Consider the following 24911-nt stretch of genomic DNA (forward strand, 5'->3'; position numbering starts at 1 on the left):
AGCCTTTGTAGACGCATTGTCCATAAAGTGGACCTTTCGGATGGCATACCTGGTTCCTCCAGTCTCCCTCCTTCCTCGAGTTCTTCTAAAGACGGAGGCACTGTCCTGCTTGTGGCTCCAGCATGGCTGAGATGACATTGGTACTCAGACCTTCAGAGCCTCTCCATCGATGCTCCTCTTTTGCTGCCTCAACGGCCGGATCTGTTATCTCAGGGTCCTTGTCTACAACCGGACTTGTGTCGCCTATCTTTGACGGTGTGGCTCTTGAGACATCCCTCTTAAGAGCTAAGGTATTTTCTCATGCTGTAGTACAGACTATACTCAGGGCGCGTAAACCAGCTTCTGCCCAGATATATCACAGAGTGTGGCAAACTTACTACCAGTGGTGTAGCGCCAGACGTTCTGACCTACAGATTTTTCGGGTCTCTAGAATCCTTGCCTTCCTTCAGGCTGGACTGGAACTTGGGCTTCGCCTGGCCTCACTTAAGGTTCATGTCTCTGCTCCGTCTATCTGGTTCCAATGCAAGATTGCTACACTACCAGATGTTCACACCTTTGTACAGGGTGTTCTCCGCATTCAACCTCCCTTTGTCCCTCCGGTGGCTCCTTGGGATTTGTCTGCGTTTCGTCAGGCTCTGCAGGGCCCTCCGTTTGAACCCCTGGAATCAGTGGATCTCAAATGGTTAACAGCAAAGACAATATTTCTTCTGGTTATTCCATATCAATGAGGAAATTGTAGTCCCGACCTTCTGTTTACCCGATGTTTCGGCTGGGGAGGCTTTCTTGGATGTGGTCCGTGTCCTCAGAATTTATGTGGACCGTACCAGTTCCTTTAGGAAAACAGATTCTCCGTTTGTCCTCTAAGGATTCCATAAGAAGGGCTGGCCAGCAAACAAACAGACCCTGGCTAGATGGATTCGTATGGCTATCTCTCAGGCCTATTTGCACTCTGGTCTCCCTGTGCCAGCTACCATCACTGCTCATGCCACTTGCTCTGTGGGACCTACGTGGGCAGCTCGCCGTGGCGCCTCGGCTGAACAGCTTTGTAAGGCGGCCATGTGGTCCTCTGTCCACAACTTTCTGTGTTTTTATGCGTTTGACACATTTGCCTCTCAGGATGCTTCATTTGGTTACCATAATCTCATATCAGCTCAGGAGCTTCCCCGCCCTTGAATACTGCTTTGGGACATCCCCAAGTTATCCCTGTGGATCCCTATGGACCCTGAAGAAGAAAATGAGAGTGATGGTAAAACTTACCTTTGTTAACTCTCTTTCTTCGAAGTCCATAGGGTCCACAGGGCACCCGCCCTGATGCCCCTGGCTTCTCTGGGTTGGTTTTCCTGGTCACCAGTCTCAGTCTTCCTTGTGTGAGAGTGTGTTTCTTCTGTGTACCAGTCTTCCTTCTCTCCTGTCCTCCTCCTGCATTGGCTTGCTAACTAACTGAAGGGCCTCTGGCTTAGGAGTAGGGTATAGGGGGAAGGACCAGTGCACCCTGAGAGTCAACAGCTTTAACTGTCTGGTCCTAACCTCCACCTAAACCCCAAGGTATCTCTGTGGACCCTATAGATTTCAAAGAAAGAGTTAACATAACTCTCATTTTCTTATGTACATATAAGAAACTAATACAACAGTTTACAAACAATTACAATTTCCTTACATGAGGGCTTATGTAATAGGGTGCGAGCTGGCGCCGCTGTGGGAATTCATGTGAGTGTTCCTGTTATTATTAAAGCAGCAATGATTTTAAAGGGAAAACTAAGCTAAAACCAAGCTGTTTTTTTCTGTAAAATGATTGCCGCTTTAAAAATATGGGAACACTAGCATGAATTCCACGGTGGCGCCCACTCGCACCCTATTACATAAGCCCCATAAAATCTTTAATAGTATTTGGGGTGATGATTCTGTTGTTTGTGTTGCACTGACTTTGAGCGTCACTCCATTCAAAATAGTATTCCAAACTAAAACGAACAATGTAGAAGAAGAAATGCCTGTGATGAGCAAACATGGCTACTTACTCTCCCAAGTGTTTTAGATCTACAGCTCTGGGTGACTCCTGAGAGGTCCTGGAATGCAGGACTAGACCAGTCTGCAAAGCAAAAAGATTGAAATAACTTGCAAACTAAAATTAATAGGGAGCTCCAAGTCACCAATGGCTGATTTAGTATCAGTTTCTGATCGCAAACACAGACACACACACTTTATTCCACTAACTTAAATATCAACTGTTCCTCACACCTGTTAAACTGTAAGCTACTTTGGCTCTGCCCATCTTTACCTTCTTTTTCATGTACTGTATTTGCATGTTACTTTTTTATATCATGATCATCTGATAAATCTTAGCGCTTCATGCATAAAACCTAATAATGTGGTGAGAACAGGGTAACAGGCTAACTAGATACAAAGATTAAGCCTGGTTGGCATCCACTGTCACCACTGTAAAACTGTAACATCTCAGCCTACAAGACTTCCCAGAGTCCAGCCTGCTGACTGTGTGTGGTGTGAGGGGAAGATGGTGACAGGCAATCCACTGAGCAGGTCCTACAATGCAGGAACCAAACTGGTGATAAAGTGGCATCTGTACCAGGCAATAAGGGCCTTCTAATCAGATATTCCGGATGAACATTTATGTTCAGAATTCTTATACTGTTTGATTGGTCTAGAATCGCTGGAAGCAATTGTGAATAGTGACTGCGATTGTGTTACTCTGCGTGCCTGCAGAAAGTAGAGTGACACTATACTTGGTGTATGACTTGCCGAAAGAAGAGTGAAGAGAACTGCTATCAGCAGGACCAGTGCTTTGTATACAGTGACTATAGCTCCATTAGTATAGAGCTGTGTATTAGCCTTAGGCTGGGTACACACTGAGGCGACCTGCCATTGCGATGTCCGATGATACAATGGCACGATATCAGGGGGTCGGTACACACTGCGCGATCCGGTGAAAGACTCCCGATAGATCGTTCAACTGCATCATTCGCCTTTCTGGCAGTGGCAGCTGGATCTCTCCATCGGCGATTCCGATGTCGGTGCACATAGTGCATACACACTAGACGATCCTGATGATATGTCAGTCCAATTCAGCATATCGTCCGAGAAATCATCTAGTGCAGTGGTTCTCAAACTCGGTCCTCAGGACTCCACACAGTTCAAGTTTTCCAGGTCACCCAGCAGGTGCACAGGTGTATTCATTACTCACTGACACATTTTAAAGATCCACAGGTGGAGCTAATTATCACACTTGTGATTTCTGTGAGGAGACATGGAAAACAGCCCACAGTGCTCCGGCTTATCTCGGGCACATTTTTAAAAACTGGGGCTGATGTGGTATAGAGGGGGAGGAGCCAGTCACATCTTTAGAAATTCTTAAAGTGCCAGGCTCTTCTCGACCCACGTCTATACCCAGTGTCGTAGCTCCAGTGTCCCCTAGTGGTTGAAGGAGAAACATGCACGGTTTGGGGTCCTGAATACAGAGTTTGAGAACCTGTGGTCTAGTGTGCACCCAGTATAATTGCAGTGACTTATTCATGTGACAGTATTAGAGTTACTGCAGTGTTTTGTGCTTTAATAGCAGAATGTTACTTTAACCGATTACTTTTCTAGGTTATTTCACACTCACAAGTATGCTGGTATATAAGTCTGCTTATTGGAAATCCAACCAGATGAAGCGGGACACATTAGCATCGTATCCAAACAAATAAAAATTATCATAATTTTATGATTCGCAGGAATGCACAGAAAGTATCAGCTAAAATTCCAACAGTGTAAAGCTGGCCACACACTAGACCAACTTACATCCAACTAGTTGATTGGTTGGAATGAAAATCTGGTAAGGGATGAAAGCAAATGATAATCAGCAATTTGCTTCCAAACGCCGGAAAATGGACAAAAACTGTTGTTTGAACAAATTGTTTAGATCTAACATTTAACAAATTTGTCTGAACGACCATTTTCATCTGTTTTCAAGCATTTAGGAGCAAACTGCTGATCATCATTTACTCCCATACCTTACCAGATTTTCATTCCAACCAATCAACTAGTTGGATGAAAGTTGGTCTAGTGTGTGGCCAGCTTTAGTATCCCCCAAACCAGTTTCCCAGACACTGTCCTCAATGCTCCCCAACAGTTCAGGTTTTAGAGATATCCAAGGTTGAGCACAGGTGACTTAATTAGTATCTCAGTCAATTTGATTTAACCACCTGTGCTCAACCATGAATATCTCTAACACCTGAACTGTTGGGGAGCCTTGAGGACCGCTTTTGGGAACCTCTGCCCCAAACTGTGATTGTCCTATTCAGTGGTTTAATGTAAACTTTGATTTAATGTCAAATAATTAAAGCTTCCAAGAAGTATACATCAGCTGGTGCTAAATTATTTCTCCCATCTCTTCCCCATCATCAATAAAAGTCCTGTACAGGAAGCAGTAATTAAAGGCGAGAATTAAATCAGAGATTGATTGCAGCAATCGTGCAATTTGCAATCGATTGAAAAAGGGAAAGATTTTTATGCACAATCGATTGCAAATTGCACGATTGCTGCAATCAATCTCTGATGTATGGGGACCTATATTTGTATGGATATCGTATACACATTACTTTCTCCAATTCATACTTACAATTAGGCAGCTCCATGAAGTAATGGACATAAATATTATTAGTAAAATCATATTCCTGTGCAGACACTGGGGTAAGAGACAAAATGAAAATTAGTATCCGAATGTTATATTGGAATGTCCCACTGGAATGAGTATGAAATCCCAGCAGTTGGGATGCCTGCTGTCAATATACCAGCAGCGGCATCCCGATTTTCAGGATCCCGACAAGGGTCGGGTAAGTATACTTACCCTTCCACCTTCTCCCCCTAACCCTCCGTTTGTACATCCTAACACTAAACCTCCCCTCCAGTTAGTGCCTAAATCTAACCCTCCCCGCTTGGTGTCTAAACCTAACCCTCCCCCCTTACTTTTTAAACCTAACCCTAACCTTCCCCTCCCCTAGCCTAACTCTAACCCCCCCGTGACGCCTAAACCTAACCCTCCCCCCGTGGCCAAGTCCTAACAAGTCCCGCTATACTTACGTTCGGCACCCTGGCTGTCGGGTTTCCGCCTTTGGGATGTCACCTCCTGTCGTTATTCCGCCGCTGGTCTTCTAGCCGGGTAGTGGCATTCCGGCGCTGGGATTTCTTCAGCCAGGATGCCGTACGTTGTTATTATAACAACATCCCATCCCACCTACAAGACAGTTGCCCTGGCCATGGGACAAGACAAGCATAGGTACCATGCTAGTCTATGGCTCAAAGCAGTTGGCACTTACAGGTAATGTGCTAGTTCCTAGCTCAGTGCAGTTGATAATTACCGGTAATGTGCTAGTTTCTGGTTCAGTGCAGTTGGTAATTACAGATACTGTGCTAGTTCCTAGCTCAGTGAAGTTGGTAATTACAGATACTGTGCTAGTTCCTAGCTCAGTGAAGTTGGTAATTACAGATACTGTGCCAGTTCCTAGCTCAGTGAAGTTGGTAATTACAGGTAATGTGCTTGTTCCTAGCTCAGTGCAGTTTGCAATTACAGGTATGGTGCTAGTTCCTAGCTCAGTGAAGTTGGTAATTATAGATTACAGTGCTAGTTCCTGGCTCTGTGCAGTTGGCAATTACAGGTATGGTGCTAGTTCCTAGCTCAGTGCAGTTGATAATTACCGGTAATGTGCTCGTTTCTGGTTCAGTGCAGTTGGTAATTATAGATACTGTGCTAGTTCCTAGCTCAGTGAAGTTGGTAATTACAGATACTGTGCTAGTTCCTAGCTCAGTGAAGTTGGTAATTACAGATACTGTGCTAGTTCCTAGCTCAGTGAAGTTGGTAATTACAGATACTGTGCTAGTTCATGACTCTGGGCAGTTGGTAATTACCGGTAATGTGCTAGTTCCTAACTCTGGGTAGTTGGTAATTACAGATACTGTGCTAGATCCTGGCTCAGGGCATTTGGTAATTACAGGTAATATGCTAGTCCCTGGCTCAGTGCAGTTTGTAATCACAGATACGGTGATTAAACATGTTATTGCATTAGATATTTACACAAATAAATACATCACAGAGTAAAATAAAAAGGGTGCAAACCACAAACTGAAAATGTACGCACCAATCTCTCCATTGATAAAAACCTGCAGGGTTCCAGCAGGTGGCTGTAAAACAGATTAAACTGAGTCTTTAGAATTGAAAACATATCTGCATATCTAACCAAAAACTCCCCCAACAGTGAGCTCTATTTATGAACCCCATCCAATGCATACCACAAAGAGCATTAGTTTGGCACTGATGCCCCTGGACGTTCTTCCCAGCCTGCTTAAAGTTGAAAGTTACCCTCTGCTCCTGTAGTAGCCTTCGCAAACTAGTAGGTCATTTAATTGTACTGAGACACAGGAGGATATGCACCGTACACAAGTATAAATGTCCAGCCTGCTACCACTAAAGAACTACTCACATTTTCTCATAAAACACATTTCTATTTTTTCCCCTAAAACACTGTTGCCGTTGGAGACTAAACACCAATTGTAAGTATATATGATATGAGGTCTCTGCGCCAGAATGTGCCCAACAACAACATAGTAATGACATTACCATTGTTGTAGTAAAGAAAGCACAATGTGGAGGCATCTATGAGAGTGTGGAAGTTTACACTGGCTGATAGGAGGAGATGGGCAGTTTTTGGTGTTTATAGAGAAAGTGGTGGAGATTGGTGGGAAGACTCGAAGGTCCTGGAGATCTCATCTCTACACCTATAATCATAGGATGCTCTTTCTGCCTTTCAGTTGCACCTTTAAACAATACAATAAAAACCTTAAAACACACAAAAGTGCCACATGTAATAATGACAGTCCCAATGGCCCGTGACTTTCATGAGTAAATACAGAAATAAGAGAGACAAAGCTGAACAGTACTTTTGGGGGAAAAAGAAATAAAACATTTTAGTAGAGGGTTGTGCTAGAGATAAGCTGATCAGGAAAGAGAGGCTAAACGCAACAGTTTTCTAAAGGAAAAAAAAAATCAAAAATCAAACGTTAACATGATTTAAAGTGTGTGTTCCGGAGTTGACTATTACTTTCATAAGTCTTCTAAATGGGTGTGGTATGAGAAGTCAACAGTCAGAATGTCAATATGTACATTAGGCTGACAGATAATATGTCGACATTCACAATTATCGACATGGTTAAAATGACATGCCTAACCCTGCTGACCTAAATGTCGACGTTGACATTTTGACTGTCGAAATTCTGACCGGATCCCTTCTAAATAAATCTTTGTCTAATTACATGTCCATATCCCATGAGATGGGCCTGGCAAAGCAGCAAATTAGCCCTTACCACTGGGAACCTGTTTCGAGTAGCGCTCGGCTGCCTTAGTGAGAATGCTATTGCCAGGCAATTTTCTATATGTCCGATAAGCAGTGACAGAAAATCAGCCTCATCACCACATTTAAAAAGACGCTTTAATAGGCAAGGTATTTAACAGGTAAGGTAGTAAAAAAGTTCAACCATTTCTAAGTTCTACTTGTAAGCGGTTTATCTAGCAGTACCAGCGTTTGCCATTACAAGTTACTTCCTGCTGCCATACTAGACATCTACATCAATTACCTGGAGTAACAGAAGCTGAACTACAAGCAAAATAATAAAGACAAAAGAGCATAGGCTGTTCTGGGCTGGCCTTCATTCAGCATTGTTCTCTTCCTGAGCCCACTACGTATATATAGTAGACAAAGCTCTGGGACTGCAATATTTTTATCTTCAGATAAAAAAGAAAAACAAACAAACAGGTTAACACTCACCATCTCAAAATCTGAGCCCACCAAACCGTTCAGGTATTCCCTATGGCGGCTGTATAGCTGAGGAATAAACCACAGAAGGCAAGGATGTTGGTTTGGAATAAGATAACAAGAAATGATATAGGTGAATTGTTTTTCACGTTACATGTGGGAGCAGAATTGGGTAAGGTTATTTGGAGGGCGGAAGAGATTCTGAATACATGTAACACCGTACACATTCACACACAGCTTGTAGCATGGTTTCCCCTGTAGTTCCACTTACATCCTTATAGAGATTCTCTTCCTGCTCCTGCTCTGCTCTCTGCACTGACTCAGAGACGTGCTGCAGGGTGAATTTCCATAGCTCACGCTTGTGACCCTCCACCTCCAGCCTAAATAAAAAAGGAGGGGGGGGGGGGGATAGTTACTAACTGTAAATCAGTCCCATAAGAAATCTACCGCATCGATACACTTATGGGAGAGTGGAACATTTAATTCGCAAACATTGATAAGTGTATAGGATAATTTACCCCGCACTGTAAATGATAAGAACATTATAAGTCTTTTAGGCATTCTGTAACCATGTAAAGAACTTTATACAGGTCATGGATCACAGCAGTGACTTATAATATATGTAGTAATATTCATTAAGAAACTGTATTGCTCATACAGGTACTACACGTTTTATAATACAATACACAAAAGTATAATGCTGAAGTGATGACATCATACCTCGCAATTTACACAGATATTATTTACACTAGTTTAAACATACATCAGCATAATTTGTATATTCACTAGAATGTAAGCTCTTATGAGCAAGGCCCCTTTCATGTCTGCATTTATTTTGTATCATGTTTTATTTTTGAGATTTTAAATTATACACCCAAAACAGCACAATAAGCGGCACGGGACAAAGCAAATACATGCATATGAAATAAAATAGAAAAACAGTACATTATGGAAGATTGGCATAAATGAAGACTGGGATAAACAGAAAAAACAGTCAACATAAATATGGAGAACACATTTTAACACATACAGTGGGAAATAAAACATACATATAGATGAGACCTGAGGTCCGTAACCCATTTTGACGCAGGGCATCGAATAATAATATATTTAGAAAATCCAGATACCCAAATAACAGGATGGCCACCGAATGGGTGTCTGAGGGGCAATTCAGACCTCACCCCCCAGAAATACAAAAAAAAAAAAAACAATAGAGGAAAGGGTATAAACTAGCTAAAGAAAAAAGAAAGCTCCAGCCATAAATAAAGAAATAAATTCCTCAATTCAACATTTGAAAAAATGAAAACACGCATCTAACAATGTCTCAGAAGAATGGACTACAACACACAGCTACCCTCCACCCTGTATGGCCACCCCCCCCACTTATGGCATACCTGGTTCCCCTAAACCCCCCCTCCATGTGAACTAAACTACAACCCCCTCCCACCGTTTATAACCTAACCCCAACCTGAGCATACTTGAACACATATATACGGTACCTTTTTAATGTATAGTTCAACCCCTCACCTGTATGAGATGAGATTCAGAAGTGTTTTTGCTTCTATTGCAAGTGTTCCTTGTGCCAAATGTAACAGAATAGTCTTAAATGTTAATAATGTTTACAATGTACAAGGGTAACATTACAATTTAACATACTCAGGTGGTCTACTGGGGATGGGGATATGACACCGCTACATTTTCCGTTCGCAGAAGGGCAGTGCCTGATGGTCCAGGTATGGCTAGCAACTGCACATTGGCCCCAGCTGGCAGTTGTAGTGCAATGGTGGGATTTCCAAGAGTACCTCTTGAATGGGGTCCCCATTTTTTAGAGGCACTAAAACCCAGGGACAAGATCCCAGAAAATAGCCAATTTCTGCTAAGAACAAGCGCTTAATCAAAGTGTGGATGCCGAGAGGTACTTTGAAGAAGAGATCACTGTGTTTCATGTTCTATTATGTAAAGGGTGAATGTATAACTATTTATTATAATGCTACAATTCCATCCCAACTCCTTATACACACTGACAAAGGCAAAAATCGTGAAACGCGTTTGTAATTCAATCATGTGGCCCAGATAGTATCACTAACCACTCTGATTCACTCACGGTTAAAGGGGCTTTCAATTAATTCCCGTGCATTTGGTTTTATACATGTTAATTGTAATAAACTTATTAGAAATAACCAAGTGGACACTTAACTTGTATTGTACAATTTATGTAAACAGCACAGGGAAACTACCCAGTAGAAGTGCTTCAACATTATCAGCTCCCATAGGCCACATACACTGGCTACTATAGTCTATAAGATTTTTTTATATAAAATGTATTTTCTTCCTTGGCATCCCCTTTACCTGTATGGACCCTTTGTGCCAGTTACATCAGGCTTGAATGTGATCACTCCATTACTGTCTACACGTATGGCACAGAGAACATGCTCATTCTCCTTGAATCCCAGCCTGTAAAAGGGTCAGATATAATATAATATAAGTTACATACATGCAGTCAGCCAGCTACAATCAAACTAATGTTTTTACCTTCAATATTAAAAAAGCAAATAATAATGTTTTTCCTGTAATTATGTTGGTATAGGCATCCTGATCATTTGTACTTCAGCGAATATTGACAGAATTTGAAAGGAGAGAATCTAAAAAAATAATACTGTGTGTATAAAAAGTTTAAAGACACAGTACATATTTAAAATGTTTATCCACATAAAGCATGATTTTAATTCTTACCTGTTAAATCTTTCTCTCTGCGTGCATGGGGGACACTGCAACCATGGGTATAGTGGAGCTGGAGGAGTCTGGGCACTAAATAGTTCATGTTTAAAGCCATCACAGGCTCCTCCTCCCCTATATTCCATCTCCTGCTTAGAGCAGACAGTTAATAGCAACAAGTCCAAGGACAGGGAGTAGAAGTAGAGGAGTAAAAAAAACAGGCACACAGAAACAGTCACACAAAAAAGTAGGGGAGCCCTGCGACCTACATGTGGGCTGGCAAATAACTCCTAGCAAACCAGAGGCGTAAGGGAGGGCGTCCAGTTTCCCCCATGGACTCTCCTGTGCCGTGCTTAGGTTGTCGCCCAAAACTAGCATCTCTAGAGGCAAAGTGGCCAAATCTATAGAATTTGATCAAGACCACATAGCCGCACCAAGCCTAGCCACCTAGAAGTGCCCACCGACTAGGTGGAATGGGCTTGTACTAAGTCTGGAATCTGCCTACTTGCCAACGTGTAAGCCTGCTGGATCCCAAATTTTGTCCAACGGGCCAGAGTCTACTTGGTGGTCAGCCAACCTCATTTATTGAAGTCATAAAGGACAAAAAGTGAATCTGACTGGCGTATATCCGTGGTCCTGTCCACTTAAATGTGGAAAGCCTGCACTATGTCTAGCGAAGTCAGAGAGGAATTTGTTTCCCGAGATCCAGACACATTACTATGATTCCTGAGATCAGTCGGGCAGAAGCCATTGCCAATAGTAACACTGTCTTCTACGTGAGCCAGCGAAGGTCCACTGATTATAAGGGCTCGAAAGGATGAGGCTGAAGGGTCAGTAACACTAAGTAAATCCCACGGTGCAACTGGGGGAAAGAAGGGAGACTGAATATGCAGTACCCCTGAAGAAAAGTCTGAACTGCTGGTAAGAGAGCAATCTTGCATGGAAACAAGACAGAAAGGGCACAAACTTGCACCTTCAAGAATGAGAGACGAAGGCCAAGTCTATACCAGCCTGCAAGAAAGGAACACCAGTCAGACTAGGCTCACCACATGCGATAATAGACCTGGTGCAAATGATAGCACAGACTACTGAATCAGAAAAACTTCTAGCTTTCCGATTGGAGAGGTCTTGATTGAAACTCTGTGTATTCTACCGTATCGAAGGAGGAAACTAACTTGCCCAGTACCCGCATGCATAGTTGGACTGACACAAGATGCATCAGAAGAGACCAACCATATTCTGCAAGGACACTATCTTGTCTCTGGGTAGAAAAACATGCTGGGACTTGGAATCCAGCAGACCTCACAGATGAAGCATCCGTTGCAACAGAGAAAGACTGGACTTGTGCCAATTGATGAGCCAGCCATGCGCCTGAAGAACTTCCACTGCAGGATGTTCTTGCAGGATGACAGGAGATCAAGCCACAATGAGCAAGTCGTCTAGGTAAGGGATGATCTGTATCACTTGAAGATGGCCATAACCTTTGTGAATACACAAGGAGCCATTGATAGTCCAAATAGTAATGCTCAAAACTGGAAATGGTCTAAGAGAAAAGCAAAACTGAGAAACCGTATGTAAACAGCCATCTGTGATATCCAGGAATGCCATGAAATCCCCCAGCTCCAAGGCCTGTATTATAGATCAGAGAGATTTCATTCTGAACCTTGGCACGCTGAGGAAGACATTGAGATACTTTAAGTTGTGGATGGGACGGAAGGAGCCATCTGGCTTCTGAATGAGGAACAGATTGGTGCAAAAACCAGTACATATTTGAGGAGGTGGAACTGGGATGACCATTATGGACTCCTGTAAAGCTAATGCTTTGGCGAGGTCGACTGGAAGTCCTTTTGAGAAGTACTGGATTGGAGGCTGTTCGTCGAAGTCTAAAGCATAACCACGCTATACTATGCTTTCTACCCAGGAATCGGAAGTTGTTCGCCGCCAGACCTCAGCGAAAAACAGAATACAGCCTCTCCAGTCTGGGTATTCATAGGTGGGAGCCCACGCTGTCATGCCGCAAGTGTCACGTTTGTGTTTTTTCTTGTAACCGGACTGAATGGAATCTAGGGCAAGTGGCTGAAAGCTGGAAGGCCTTAAACAGTTCCTACTCATGGATTTGGACAGAAATATGAAGTGTATGGGGTGCACTTGTGTCTTACTGGTAGGCAAAATATAGCTGCTGGTCGACTGAAGGCACTGGTGGGACAGCCAGAGTCTTGATGGGAACCAGATGATAGGTGCTTGAGGCACACAGGTGCAGACCATCCTGACATCCAAATAAATAAAAGAGTAAAATCACCTCCGTGTGCTCAAAACATCTGCTGCCTAATCATCAAACAGAGTAAAAGAGTATCACAAGCCCTTTACATAAATATAAACAAAACACACAACAATTACTGCAGGTGCATAGGCGCTGATGAATAATAAAATATAGAAAATACTAAAATTTTCATATGATATGTCCCGCTTCAATATTCCAATGTTGTGTGAGACTCTCAGGGTAATGTATATTATAGGGACTCTCAGGGTGATGTATATTATATATAAAAGAGAACAAACATAAATATCAACAATTTCGTTATAAAATTTTGTTTTCACAGCAATTTTATATTGGTTACTGAGAATCAGCGTACCCCACTCACTAAAAAACTGGGTATGATAATCACATCAAGGTATCTTTTTTTTCACCAAAATGAAATTCTTCATGTATATCGCTATTTGGTATAGGAAAAGAACAGGGCGTACCCTATTTACGGCAAGTTGAAGGGGTGCCCCGCATATCAATGGTATCTTTAGGGAGGAGAATAGGCCAAATTTGGTCCGTACTGCCCTCATTCTTCAAATGCTCCCTTCGTTATTGGAGTCTCTCGCTCCAAACTAGGTAGGAATTAATAAACGGTAATGTATAAAGTCATTTATTACCATAAATAAATACATCCAAGTCTTTAAAAATAATCCTTTATCAACTAAAGGATTTGGGTTCCTGGATATATGTTGAAGACAGATAGTAAAACTTAGATTGCAAAGTCCGGTTCCTTACAGTCCAAAAAAGGTAAGTAGTCTAACAATGTCCAGAGCACCAAATCCAGAAGTGCACCCGCAACCAAAGTGTTTCGATCTGCAATCCCAGATCTTTGTCAAGGTATGGGGGATGGTCTTGTGGGAACTTCCTTTATACCCTCCTTAAGTGATTAATTAATCTAAATTAAGGATCCAGGTTTTTACATCTAAATAGTAAACCCTTCCTTATGTCTATTACAAACTCCACACTATAGTAGTAGATCACCTGTCATATTAAATGTCCGCTCCATTCAACTTAACTGACCATATATTTCCAGTCATATGTCCGAAAGTTGCTGGTTCCAGCAGCTCCGGTGTCTATTCACTAGAGGACCCTTTGCCGCGGCTCTAGTATTCCAGATGCCGTAGTCCTATTCACTAGAGGACGCTCCGTCACAGCTCCATTGTTCAGAGTATTGGAACTCCTGGTATTCAACATATTTGTCCCGTGATGTATAGTCGCCATTAGAATGGTTTGAAGTCCTCCTGATTACCATAGTAACCCGGGATTCAGTCTCATAAATACAATTCATTCTTTTTTAATTAGTTTAAAGGTCCACATCCTTGGAAATTATGTAGATACCTAAACAGAAAGGTGCAATTACCATCTAAATTTCATAATGTCAACAAACTTTACAAAAATATTAAATACCACAAAGTGGCAATCCAAAGAGGGAAAAAAAGGGCTAAACATAAGTGGACTAATATAGGGATAAATAAAAGATAAAATTAGATAAGTGAACAATTCATGGTATAGTAAAAGTGCAACTAAAAGGAAACCCAGATTAAAAGATCTTATAAAAACCATTTCACTTCGAAGTCCTGGTTTAACCCTGAAGGTGCTAAAGTGTTAAAATTATATATAAATGTAATTTCTTCTTTAGCTAACGTAGTATTCTTAGTTTTACATCTTTAAGGATTTTTCAATAATTTAATTCCAAAAAACTCTGATATCTTCTGTAGACTTGTTATGGACTTATTTAAAATTGGCAGACAGTGAATGTGTCTCAAAACCTTTGCTTATATTCCGCAGATGTTCCCCAATTCTAATTTTAAGGTTACTTTTTGTTCTCCCAATATAAAATTTGTCACAACTACATTTAATGGCATATATAACATTCATAGTGTTGCAAGTGATGAATTCTCTTATTTCATGTTTTTTTCCGTTAATCTCTACTTCTTCAATCTTTTTGATACTTGAATCCTTTTTGATATTTGTACAACCAAGACACAGTCCACATCTGTAGAAGCCAATTGAAGTAGTTTGACCTGTATTGACCGTTGGGCCCAAATATGCACTTTTCACAAGCTTTGATTTGAGGTTGTCGGCCCTCCTATAGATGTATTTTGGTCTTGGGGGAATCAAACCTCCCAGTATAGGATCTCTGTAGAATTGACCAGTGCCTCTTAATAATTTGTTCAACTTCTTTATTTTGTGTACTGAATTTGGAAATAAATGCCCATTGATAGTCATCTTTAATAGCGATTTTGGGTTTTGTAGTTAGTATTTCTTCCCTCTCTGTTTCCAGTGCATTCGTGAAACCTTTATCGATCTTACTCGCTTCATACACATTGGCCAAAAAGGTCCCTTTCATAATTTCCGCTTGTTCTTTAAATGTGTCGATCTTGGAACAATTTCTTCGTAGTCTCTTAAATTGACCACCAGGGATAGAATTCAGCCAATTATGATGATGGCAACTATCAGCTTGAATGTACGTGGATGAATCTGTCAGTTTATTATACGTTTTAGTATGTACTACATAATTTTCAATGTACATGGAGATATCCAAAAAATTCATGGTATCCTGTTGTATATCGAAGGTCAATTTGATATTTTTCTCATTATTTTGGAGGAAGGTACATTATTCATTTAAAAACTTCTCTTTCCCCTTTCCATATAAAAAAATATATCGTCAATATACCATGGCCAGGACACCAGGTTTGCCCCGAAGGGGCTTCAGTGCGTCAGTCAGTCTTAGAACCAGTAGGACACTGGATCATGTGGAACCCGGAGTAGCTCTGGACCAGAATGCTGGATCACCGCATTGGGACCGGATCGCTGGAACACCAGAATAGGACCAGATTGCTGGAACACCGGAATGGGACTGGAATACTGGACCACCGGGATGGGACCGGATTGCTGAAATACTGGAATGTAACCGGAATATTGGATCACCGGAATGGGACCGGAGTACTGGAGCCAGTAGTGCAGAAAGTGGAGGAGGAACCTGTACTTCTTCAAACATTAACACTTTGGTACCTAGACTAATCCAGCTCCACCTATAGCCATTGTTCAATTTTCCCCCATGGATGAGAGGTAAATTAGAAATATCCAAGCACCCAACACCAGACAAAGCATTTTAATGCCAACCTGCCTACACAAGACAGGTATGCAGCAAGCAAATAACAGAAGGATACAAACTGAATACATACAAACAAAACAATCTCTAAGACATGCATAATATAGCACATAACAGTAAGCAACCTCCCCCCAGTAACCCCAATCTGTATACCAAACTCCCAATTTATGGCATACCTGGATCCCCAACCAAATACTAATCCCCAAACATAACTCCCCCAACTAGACTACACTACACTACACTACCCAAGTCAATAAATTCAGGTATAAAATGTAAACAATTAACAAACAGATAAACCAGGAGGATAGAATCATGGAGTAAAGAGTGAACAGTAAGCTCCAGAGGTAATTAAGTACTAAAGGAATAAAAAAAAAAAAAGGATACAGGATATGACAGTAATAAAATACTAAAACAGAAAGTAAAAGCAAATATAAATAATAAACAGTAAAAAAGAAAGGCATTCAAAATAAAATATGGGTGATAGTGCACTGGAGTGAAGTCATTTTATAAGGATCATCCCAGGGTCCGCAGTTCAAGCTAGACCTCCCGAAAAAAATTAAAAGAAAGAAGTACGGGCTCCAGAAGCCACCTGTCATTGGATAGGAAATAACAAAGCCGGAGAATTAAAGATTGTGCAGATGTCTCTGTATCTGGGCAAACTGGGGATAAGACTGTCAGACACCCGCAAGGAGATCCCGAAAGATCGCCACCATCCACTTGGTATATTCCAATGGGACCCTGGTTCTGACAAGGAAAAGAACGGTACCACAGAGCACTGAATTTAGAATTTCACCATTAAACATTGTCGGAGGATCTCTCAACGGAAGACCCCGTGTAGATGTATGGCGGGTCCATGCAATGGCAAACTGAGGATTGAAAAAAGAAAAAGTTGGACCCAAATCTGTTATCAACTAGGATCCCAGGGACAGTGTGAGATATATCTGTTTCACTTTCCCAGACAGACCAGCTTAACTAGCAATATCATGTTGGATATGTCCTGCAATGGCAGCAACCTTTTCCTGGCATGCTACTCTCGTAGATTCCAAGGTGGTCAGTTAGCCAATGACAGGAGTATTACAGTCCTTAGGAGTGGTATATACAGTTCGAAGCCTCAGCAATCCTAACCCGCGTGTGTAGCATATCTTCGTGTATAAGTGACAACTCAGTATGGAGGTCCGTGACCTGAGCCACCACCCTCCTGCCCAAGTCAGTAATAGCTAGAAGGAGTCGCTCCATAATATCTACAAAAAATACAGGCATAGCAGAAGGGAACCGTACCAGGAGGTAAGTAACAGGAACAAGTTAAAAGTCCAGAGGGTAGCTCTAAACAGGAGCCTCTAGTACAGGGGTCTTCAAACTTGGCCCTCCAGCTGCTGTGGAACTACACATCCCAACATGCACTGCCACCTTTTTGATATAACAGCATGCTAAAACTATGTGCAGTGCATGCTGGGATGTGTAGTTCCACAGCATCTGGAGGGCCAAGTTTGAAGACCCCTGCTCTAGGAGTTAGGGAAGCAGCAAGAATAGTAAAAACAGTACATTGTGTACCCAAAGGGGTCCAGAGTAGTCCAGCAAAACTAGTGGCATAAGAACAGGCAGGAGAACCAGCAGTCCTGGTCACAGCAGCAGAAGTCGCACGGGAGTAGAAATCATCATCCAAGATGGCCGCGTTTACCAGTGCTTAGGAGGCCTGTGCAGCGTGGAAGCACTGCAGGACCAGGAGAGACAGAGCAGCAGATTAGTAGCAGGTCCCAAGAGTCCGTCCACTGGGAGAAACAGTAGCAAACAGCAAGGAGGCAGGCAGGAAGCAGCAGCATCAGTGTCGCAGTGTCTGAGGCAGGAGGAGGCCCCAAGGAAGCCAGGAGGGGCAGTGCAAGGCACATTGGAGACCGGGGCCTGTCAAAAGTACCCTCACGGTGTCAGGAGAGGATCCGCTAAAGACAGGAGATGAAAGCGTGGGCACAGGATAATGGTACAGGATACACAGACTGGAGAGCCTGTCAAGGTCACGCCGTCATTTTTCCAACATTTATCTAATAGTCAATGATCGACTATTTGATGGGTAAGCAGACTTACTGGTCAACATATAATGTGTCAATAATATTTTTGCTGTGACTGCATTAAGGTTGTAGAACTCCTGCTGGTCTCACTACAGCCATCCATGTCTGCACTTGAGAACTGCTAATTTAATATGGCCTTAATGTGGCCTTTGCTCCAATGGCCACTTGAATTCAGCTGCCTCACAAGTTAGACATCTCCAATGCATGTCAGATGGCTGCAGAAAATATAGTCCTGGCTATAATAGCAGGCAGAAAATATTTTCAAGCAAGTCCCATCACAGGTTTGAAGGCATCCTGAACGTTTCTGTCAAACTGCATATCCTGAATTCACTATTTATAGAGATGCTGGTGTAAACTCCACAGTGAGTTATTTAATTCACTAAAACAAAACAAAAAAGGAAATCACAATGAATAAACAAACTCACTTTCCATCGGGTCCTAGGTCTACCATGATATACATGGTCTGCACTGGTGTATTTATAGTGTGATTATTCTTTATGAACTCCTCTGACGGCTCCCATGTGACGAGACTATTACGGATCCCAACTCCATCTCTAGAAGATACAAAAGAGAGAGGTAAAATATACTCAGTCATGAATATATATATACTTATTATATAAAAAAAAATATTTGATAATCCCAATATGGGATGTGCAGCTTGTTTTGCTTACAGTGCATAAACTGGCCAAGTGCATAAATTAACCTTATTGTATCTGATTACTCACAATGGTTTTATGTCGTGCCGCCGTCTCCTGATGTTTGCCATTCGCTCCACTAGGAACGTGCGGGTCTCTCTTTCAGTGGTGGTTACTGCCTGACCGTGCTGTACTCAGGAAAAAATCAGCGAGTGTTACAAAAATGGACTAGTGAAGTGAAGCATTTACTACATCCTAGAAAAGATTTTAATCAGCCCGCTGATACATTATATTAAGACAATCCTTGGCCACTTATCTCTACATGCAATTGGCATCAGCACAGTTGTTGTAGCTAACTGACCAAGTGGTTTGACGGGATCTCCCTGACACTCATCATTAATGGAGACATGTGTCTTCCTGAAAATGGTACAGATGTGTCACACCTGGGCGCTGTGCCATAATGAAGCATCTCAACCAAACAAAAAAAAAAGTCTCTTCCACAAGCTGCAGGGTGCCAGCATTACGGCTAAAGCACAGGGCATTCAAAGTATGTACAGGTTGAGTCACCCATTTCCAAAATGGTTGGGACCAGGGGTATTTTGGATAATGGAATATTCCGTATTTTGGAATATTTGCATATCATAATGAGATATTTTGGGAATGGGACCCAAATCTAAACACAGAATGCATTTGTGTTATATACACCTCATACACACAGCCTGCAGGTCATTTTATACAATATTTTCAATAATTGTGTGGCTCAAGCAAAGTTTGTGTACATACATGAAATTAATTTATGTTTCATTTGCACCTTATACACAAAGCCTGAAGGTAATTTTATACAATATTTTTAATAATTTGTGCCTTAGACAAAGTTTGTGTACATTGAACCATCAAAAATCAAAAGGTTTTATTATCTCAGTCATGCCAAAATTATTCCGTATTTCGGAATATTTGGATATGGGAGACTCAACCTGTATTTAAGAGATATCATTTTGTCTGTACCATGTTACAGGGACTATATTGAGTATTTATGGAACAGATTAACAATTATATGGCTATAGTTACCTCTTCTAGGTTGGTATATCGGTCGTAGTCTGTATAAGTAAAGATACGTCTGTTTTTCCGCCCTCCGGTGCGCTCCAAAGACAGGATGTCTTGATGATACTGATGATCCAGAGGGGTCTGACAAACCGCCTCATTCTTGTACAGCTCATATTCAAACTGGAAGTAAAAAAACTATGTAAAAATAAAAACAACTACAGGATTTTGTTGCCTTCAAAAAAAAAAGGAAAAATTTCTAGGTATTTTATAACCAAATTTCTGCTCTTCATACAATTGACACTAGATACAATTCTCATTGCACAACAGATCTATACTAGCAAAACTGGCCTGGTCATAGCCCATGGTGGATAGTTTAACATTTGAGAGTGATGTTAGATGTGTACATAAGTGAACACTCGCAGTTAGTATGGATACTTCTTTCTTTGGAAAACATTTTGTGGCTGAAAACTAAACCACTGATGTAACCAGGGGAGTGCAGTTAAGCCATGTGTTTTATATGTATGGGCAATTTATTTGCTTTTTATAAACTAAACTAGTGTTACAATATCACACTATGCTTTTATGATGAGGTATATGGGTTATCTTAGAAGATTAGAGAGCAGTGGCCCTCATTCAGACCCACTCGCAAGCGGGCGCACGTACGTTAGGCGTACGTACAAAAATATTTAAATTCAACGGCTCGCTCGTATTTTCGTTCGCATCTAAAATTCCTCCCTAAACTCTGACGACCCCTCCTCTAACTAACGAGCGTACGAAATAGCGAGCGTACATCCCCGAAATGGCTTGAAAGGAACGCACGCACAAGTATAAACAGGAAGTGGCCTTGTCAGATGTCGATTACCTGCCCCTTTATTCTGCCTACCTCCATCAATCGTATCATGCCAATCAATGTATCAATTAGCTTAATTGTTTTTTTTTTTTCAACACAATGCAAGAAACTTTACTCTTGTCCGTGTTTGTGTTTACCCGCAGAATACGTACGGATGAAACATTCGCTTTTATTGTTCAAAAAACATGTGAACCACAATTAAACAATTGTTCTATTGCTGTGGATCCCCGCATATTTCCCGGGGTTCATTTCTTTATTTAAATTTGCTTACGCATGTCTCTGCATCAAGCCTATCATAACTCTCCAGAGATTTCTGGCCCTGTCGAACACATGACTCATACACTAACCAATAAAATTGCTCCTGTTAATTTCCAAAATACATTAGCAAATCAGAAAATTTTTACACACTTTATCAAAAATGATTTTTAAGAAAAACACCATTGCCATCATGAGAGCCTCCGCATTCACCAGGCGCGAGCTGCTGGTGCTTACGGAGGTCATGGATCGCCGGATCACCAGCCAACCTCAACCCATGACCAACCGGCAGAAGCGCTCCGCGTATGCGGAGGCACGGTCCCGCCTGCGGTCCTTCGGCTCACGCCGCAACATCGGGCAGCTGGAGCGCAGGTGGTCCGACCTGCAACGGCGAACGCCCCGCTTGCTGGCATGCTTTCGCATGCAGATCCTGAAAAGTAAGTGTTATGTATTGTGGTTTTAATGTTTGTGTTTGTGGGGCAAACTGCGTGTGCATGTTTTCCTGTCTGTCCTATTTATTATTTGTACTCATATCTGCGTGTGCATGTTTTCCTGTCTGTCCTATTTATTATTTGTACTCATATCTGCGTGTGCATGTTTTCCTGTCTGTCCTATTTATTATTTGTACTCATATCTGCGTGTGCATGTTTTCCTGTCTGTCCTATTTATTATTTGTACTCATATCTGTGTGTGCATGTTTTCCCTCTATTTCTGATTTATTCATTCTACTCCTATTTGGCTTATTTTTGGGGTTTTTTTTTTTTTTTAGTTTTGGTCCCCGGATTTGTCCATAAACCGCAATTTCTTTGTCATATTTTAGGGGGACAGCCAAGACTCCGCCGTCACCGTCCGTCCAGACGGCGTTCACGGCCACTATCCCCAACCCCCAGGTAACACTCCACCCCAAATCTTTCCCCTATTCCCCACTCCTCCCCATCCTTCCCAGACCCTCTCCCGGAAATGTCGGGCCTCCTTCCCCTCCGTCCCACTTCCCCCTCTCCTCCACCCACCCCTCTTCCAATTACCCCCCCCCCCCCGGAGTCCATCATAACTCCTCCCCATTCTTTGTGGAATGACGTATCCTCCGAGGAGGATCATGGAGGTATTTCCGGAGCTCCCGTTTTGGCTCCCGGTATGTTTTTTTTTTTTTTTTTTTTTTTAAAGCACAAACTGTTTGTATGTAATCATGTGTCGTGCCTTTCTTCGTGTTTTTGTGGCTTGACTTTTGGTGATTTTGCAGTTTGCCTTTACCTCTTCCTGGTGATTTCAACATACACATATCACACCTGTGTGAATTTGTACATAGGCCTTGTATTTTTGGCAGCACCCCCTTTTTTTTAAATTTTTTAGGTTTAGGAGTGATTTCGTTGTGTTTTTGTTTTTTAAATGTGGATTCCCTATTGTTGTATTAACCCACACACTTTTCTCACCCACAGAGGAACAGAGGCGTCGGCAAGAGGTGGCGGATTGTGTTGGCCAGATGCGGCAACATGTTATCGGCATTCTGGTGGCCCTCGACCGGCTGTCTGGCCTCCTTCGCCATTAGTTTTTTTATTTTTGTTACCGTTTCTAAATAAATTTATTCTGACAAATATACGTTCTGGCTCATTTTTTAAATCCAAAACCAAGATAGTTTAGCATGACATAAGTAGACTGTTCCTGCAAGGATTTCCCTTTTTTAAAAGTTAGATTGTGTTTTGTCTTTGTATGTCAAACAGACACAAGAAACACATAACAGTAACAATGTCATTTCCCTTTTTGGGTGTAGTGTCAATTACATATTTCTACATTTTACAGGTTCCGAGTTGGTGCGCAAGCTGCTTAGGCCAATCTTACAAATCCCAAGGTTGGGCCAGGCTTCCTTTTGGTGTGGGTTGGGAAGCTGAAAACATATTTCAGTTTAGCTCAACTGGCGTCAGTACTGGATTACCCCGTAGTCAAATGTAACTTGTGTTAACCTGGTTACACTTGCTGTTAACGTCCCAAAAAAGGAAGACCATTTCACTCTCCAAACATTTATTCACAACATAACAGAGAAAACAAAGTGGTCACTCCCAAAAAAAGAACACAGTGATAAATTCAAATACAACACATACCAAGAAATAATTAAATAAAAACAAAAAATCAAGAACTGGTTGACGAAGGACCATGCCAACATGATTCCACAAACATGGCGTTGCAATATGGGTTCCAGAATATATGCCCAAAAGGACCAGATCCAGGTTTGGTAAGGGTAGCAGGAAGTAGTGAGCGTTGGAGTGCAAAGGTTATGTGAACAAACAGAAGATGGTGAGAAAAAAAACACAAAATTAGATTTTCTCAAACAAACACAAACACATTAGGTATAAACACTGTAGTTTTGTTACAACTTACCTAAAAAATCTGGCCACCACATCATCGCGTATGGCCCCCCCACATACTGACCTCCGACCAACCTCGGGGGGGCCATCCTCAGGTAAGGCATCCTCTGGCTGCATTGGGACACCACTCCTTATGGCAATGTTGTGAAATATCCCACACAGGACCACAATTTTAGACACCATATCCGGCACATACATGAGCTCGCCACCAGAGCGGTGGAGGCATCTGAATCGGCCTTTTAAAAGGCCGATACAGCGCTCCACCACTTGCCTGGTGGCTGTAAGTGCGGAATTATACGCACTTTGTGGCCCTGGTGTGGGAGCCAAATAAGGAGTGAGCAGCCAGGACATGCAAGGGTATCCACTGTCTCCTGTGAAAAAAATTAGCCAACATCAGGAACACTGTGTATCAAGCTTAACATTGTTATGTACTAAAGGTCTCCACTTACCCAGAAGCCACGCATCACCAGCTTGTAGGTTGGTTAATTTCTGCCATATCCCTGATTGCCGGATGACGAAGGAGTCATGAGCACTTCCTGGTAATTTAGCATTCAGGGACAGGATCTGGAGGGAGGCATCACATACCACCATTACATTCAGGGAGTGATAGTGTTTACGGTTTCTAAATATTGCCTCCAGCCGTGCTGGAGGCTGAAGTGGTATGTGAGTACCATCCACAACCCCTATGATGTGTGGGAAGCCAGCTATTTGGTAAAAATTGGCCTTGGCCACACTAAGGGCACCCATATCCAAAGGCATTTTAATAAAATGATGGAGGTGCTTGAAAAGTGCCTCCATCACTGCCCTCAGGATCCGGGAAAAGGAGGATTGGGAGATGCCCGCCACTATTCCCACCGTTGTTTGAAACGATCCTGAGGCACGGAAATGTAACACCGCCATAAATTGCGTCAGTGGTGGTATTGCTGTTGGACTGTCAATTTGCCGCTCAAGATCACTTTCTATTAATGAGAGAGTGTCTATGATGATTTTGGGAGGTAGACGGTAGCGTCTTAAAACCTCATCATCGGGCATTCCAAAAAGGGTGACACGTGTTCGAAATATCTGGGGCCTTGCATGCCTACGATGCCTACACCTGGGACGAGTCTGAGGTTGGTCGTCTTCCGGGAGCAGGGCCAGAACAATTCGCCCCAGATCTACCTGAAATTCAAAGTTTACAATGTAAGGCTTTTGAGCCACCCCAAAAGTAACATAAACCAACTTAGCTTTCTGATACCATCCATAGCTGCTTACATGCCAGGGTATTGTCATGATACGTATAAACTGTAAAAAAAACAAAAATGAGACATCAAAAATTTAGAGGGTGATTTTTTGTTTGTCAAATTGGTGCAAGCCAAAACATAAAATAGGCGAAACACACATTTGGCCATCGATGAAAACGACATTGCACACCGTACGTCAAATAGGGGTCAAATGGACCCCAAAAATGGAAAAAGGAAAAGCAAAACTGGTTTACATGATGAATAAGCCTCGAAAAATGCGTTAATTAGTTCGCAAATGCAAGTCACTACACCAACAGTCAAAAATGCGTTAATTAGTTCGCAAATGCAAGTCACTACACCAACAGTCAAAAATGCGTTAATTAGTTCGCAAATGCAAGTCACTACACCAACAGTCAAAAATGCGTTAATTAGTTCGCAAATGCAAGTCACTACACCAACAGTCAAAAATGCGTTAATTAGTTCACAAATGCAAGAAAAAAAATGGACTTACCCAACTCGAATATATAAGATTTCCAAAAAAAAGGTCTTT

General features: G+C 42.0%; 1 protein-coding gene across 2 annotated transcripts in view; it reads right to left on the reverse strand.

Moving 5' to 3' along the window:
- Positions 1–24911, reverse strand: part of MKS1 (MKS transition zone complex subunit 1) — a 60219-nt gene that overhangs the window by 25802 nt on the left and 9506 nt on the right. For both annotated transcript variants that reach the window (XM_088454006.1, XM_088453997.1), the window contains exons 4-12: positions 19701–19856; positions 18723–18820; positions 18423–18551; positions 10149–10253; positions 8071–8179; positions 7812–7868; positions 6129–6171; positions 4613–4678; positions 2016–2086 (exon numbers count right to left, since the gene is read on the reverse strand). In XM_088454006.1, coding sequence (XP_088310132.1) covers positions 2016–2086; positions 4613–4678; positions 6129–6171; positions 7812–7868; positions 8071–8179; positions 10149–10253; positions 18423–18551; positions 18723–18820; positions 19701–19856 — 834 coding nt within the window. The remainder of the gene's footprint in view (positions 1–2015; positions 2087–4612; positions 4679–6128; positions 6172–7811; positions 7869–8070; positions 8180–10148; positions 10254–18422; positions 18552–18722; positions 18821–19700; positions 19857–24911) is intronic.

The sequence above is a fragment of the Taudactylus pleione genome, unplaced genomic scaffold (genome assembly GCF_031769625.1).
Source record: "Taudactylus pleione unplaced genomic scaffold, aTauple2 ptg000040l, whole genome shotgun sequence".
Lineage (NCBI taxonomy): Eukaryota > Metazoa > Chordata > Amphibia > Anura > Myobatrachidae > Taudactylus > Taudactylus pleione.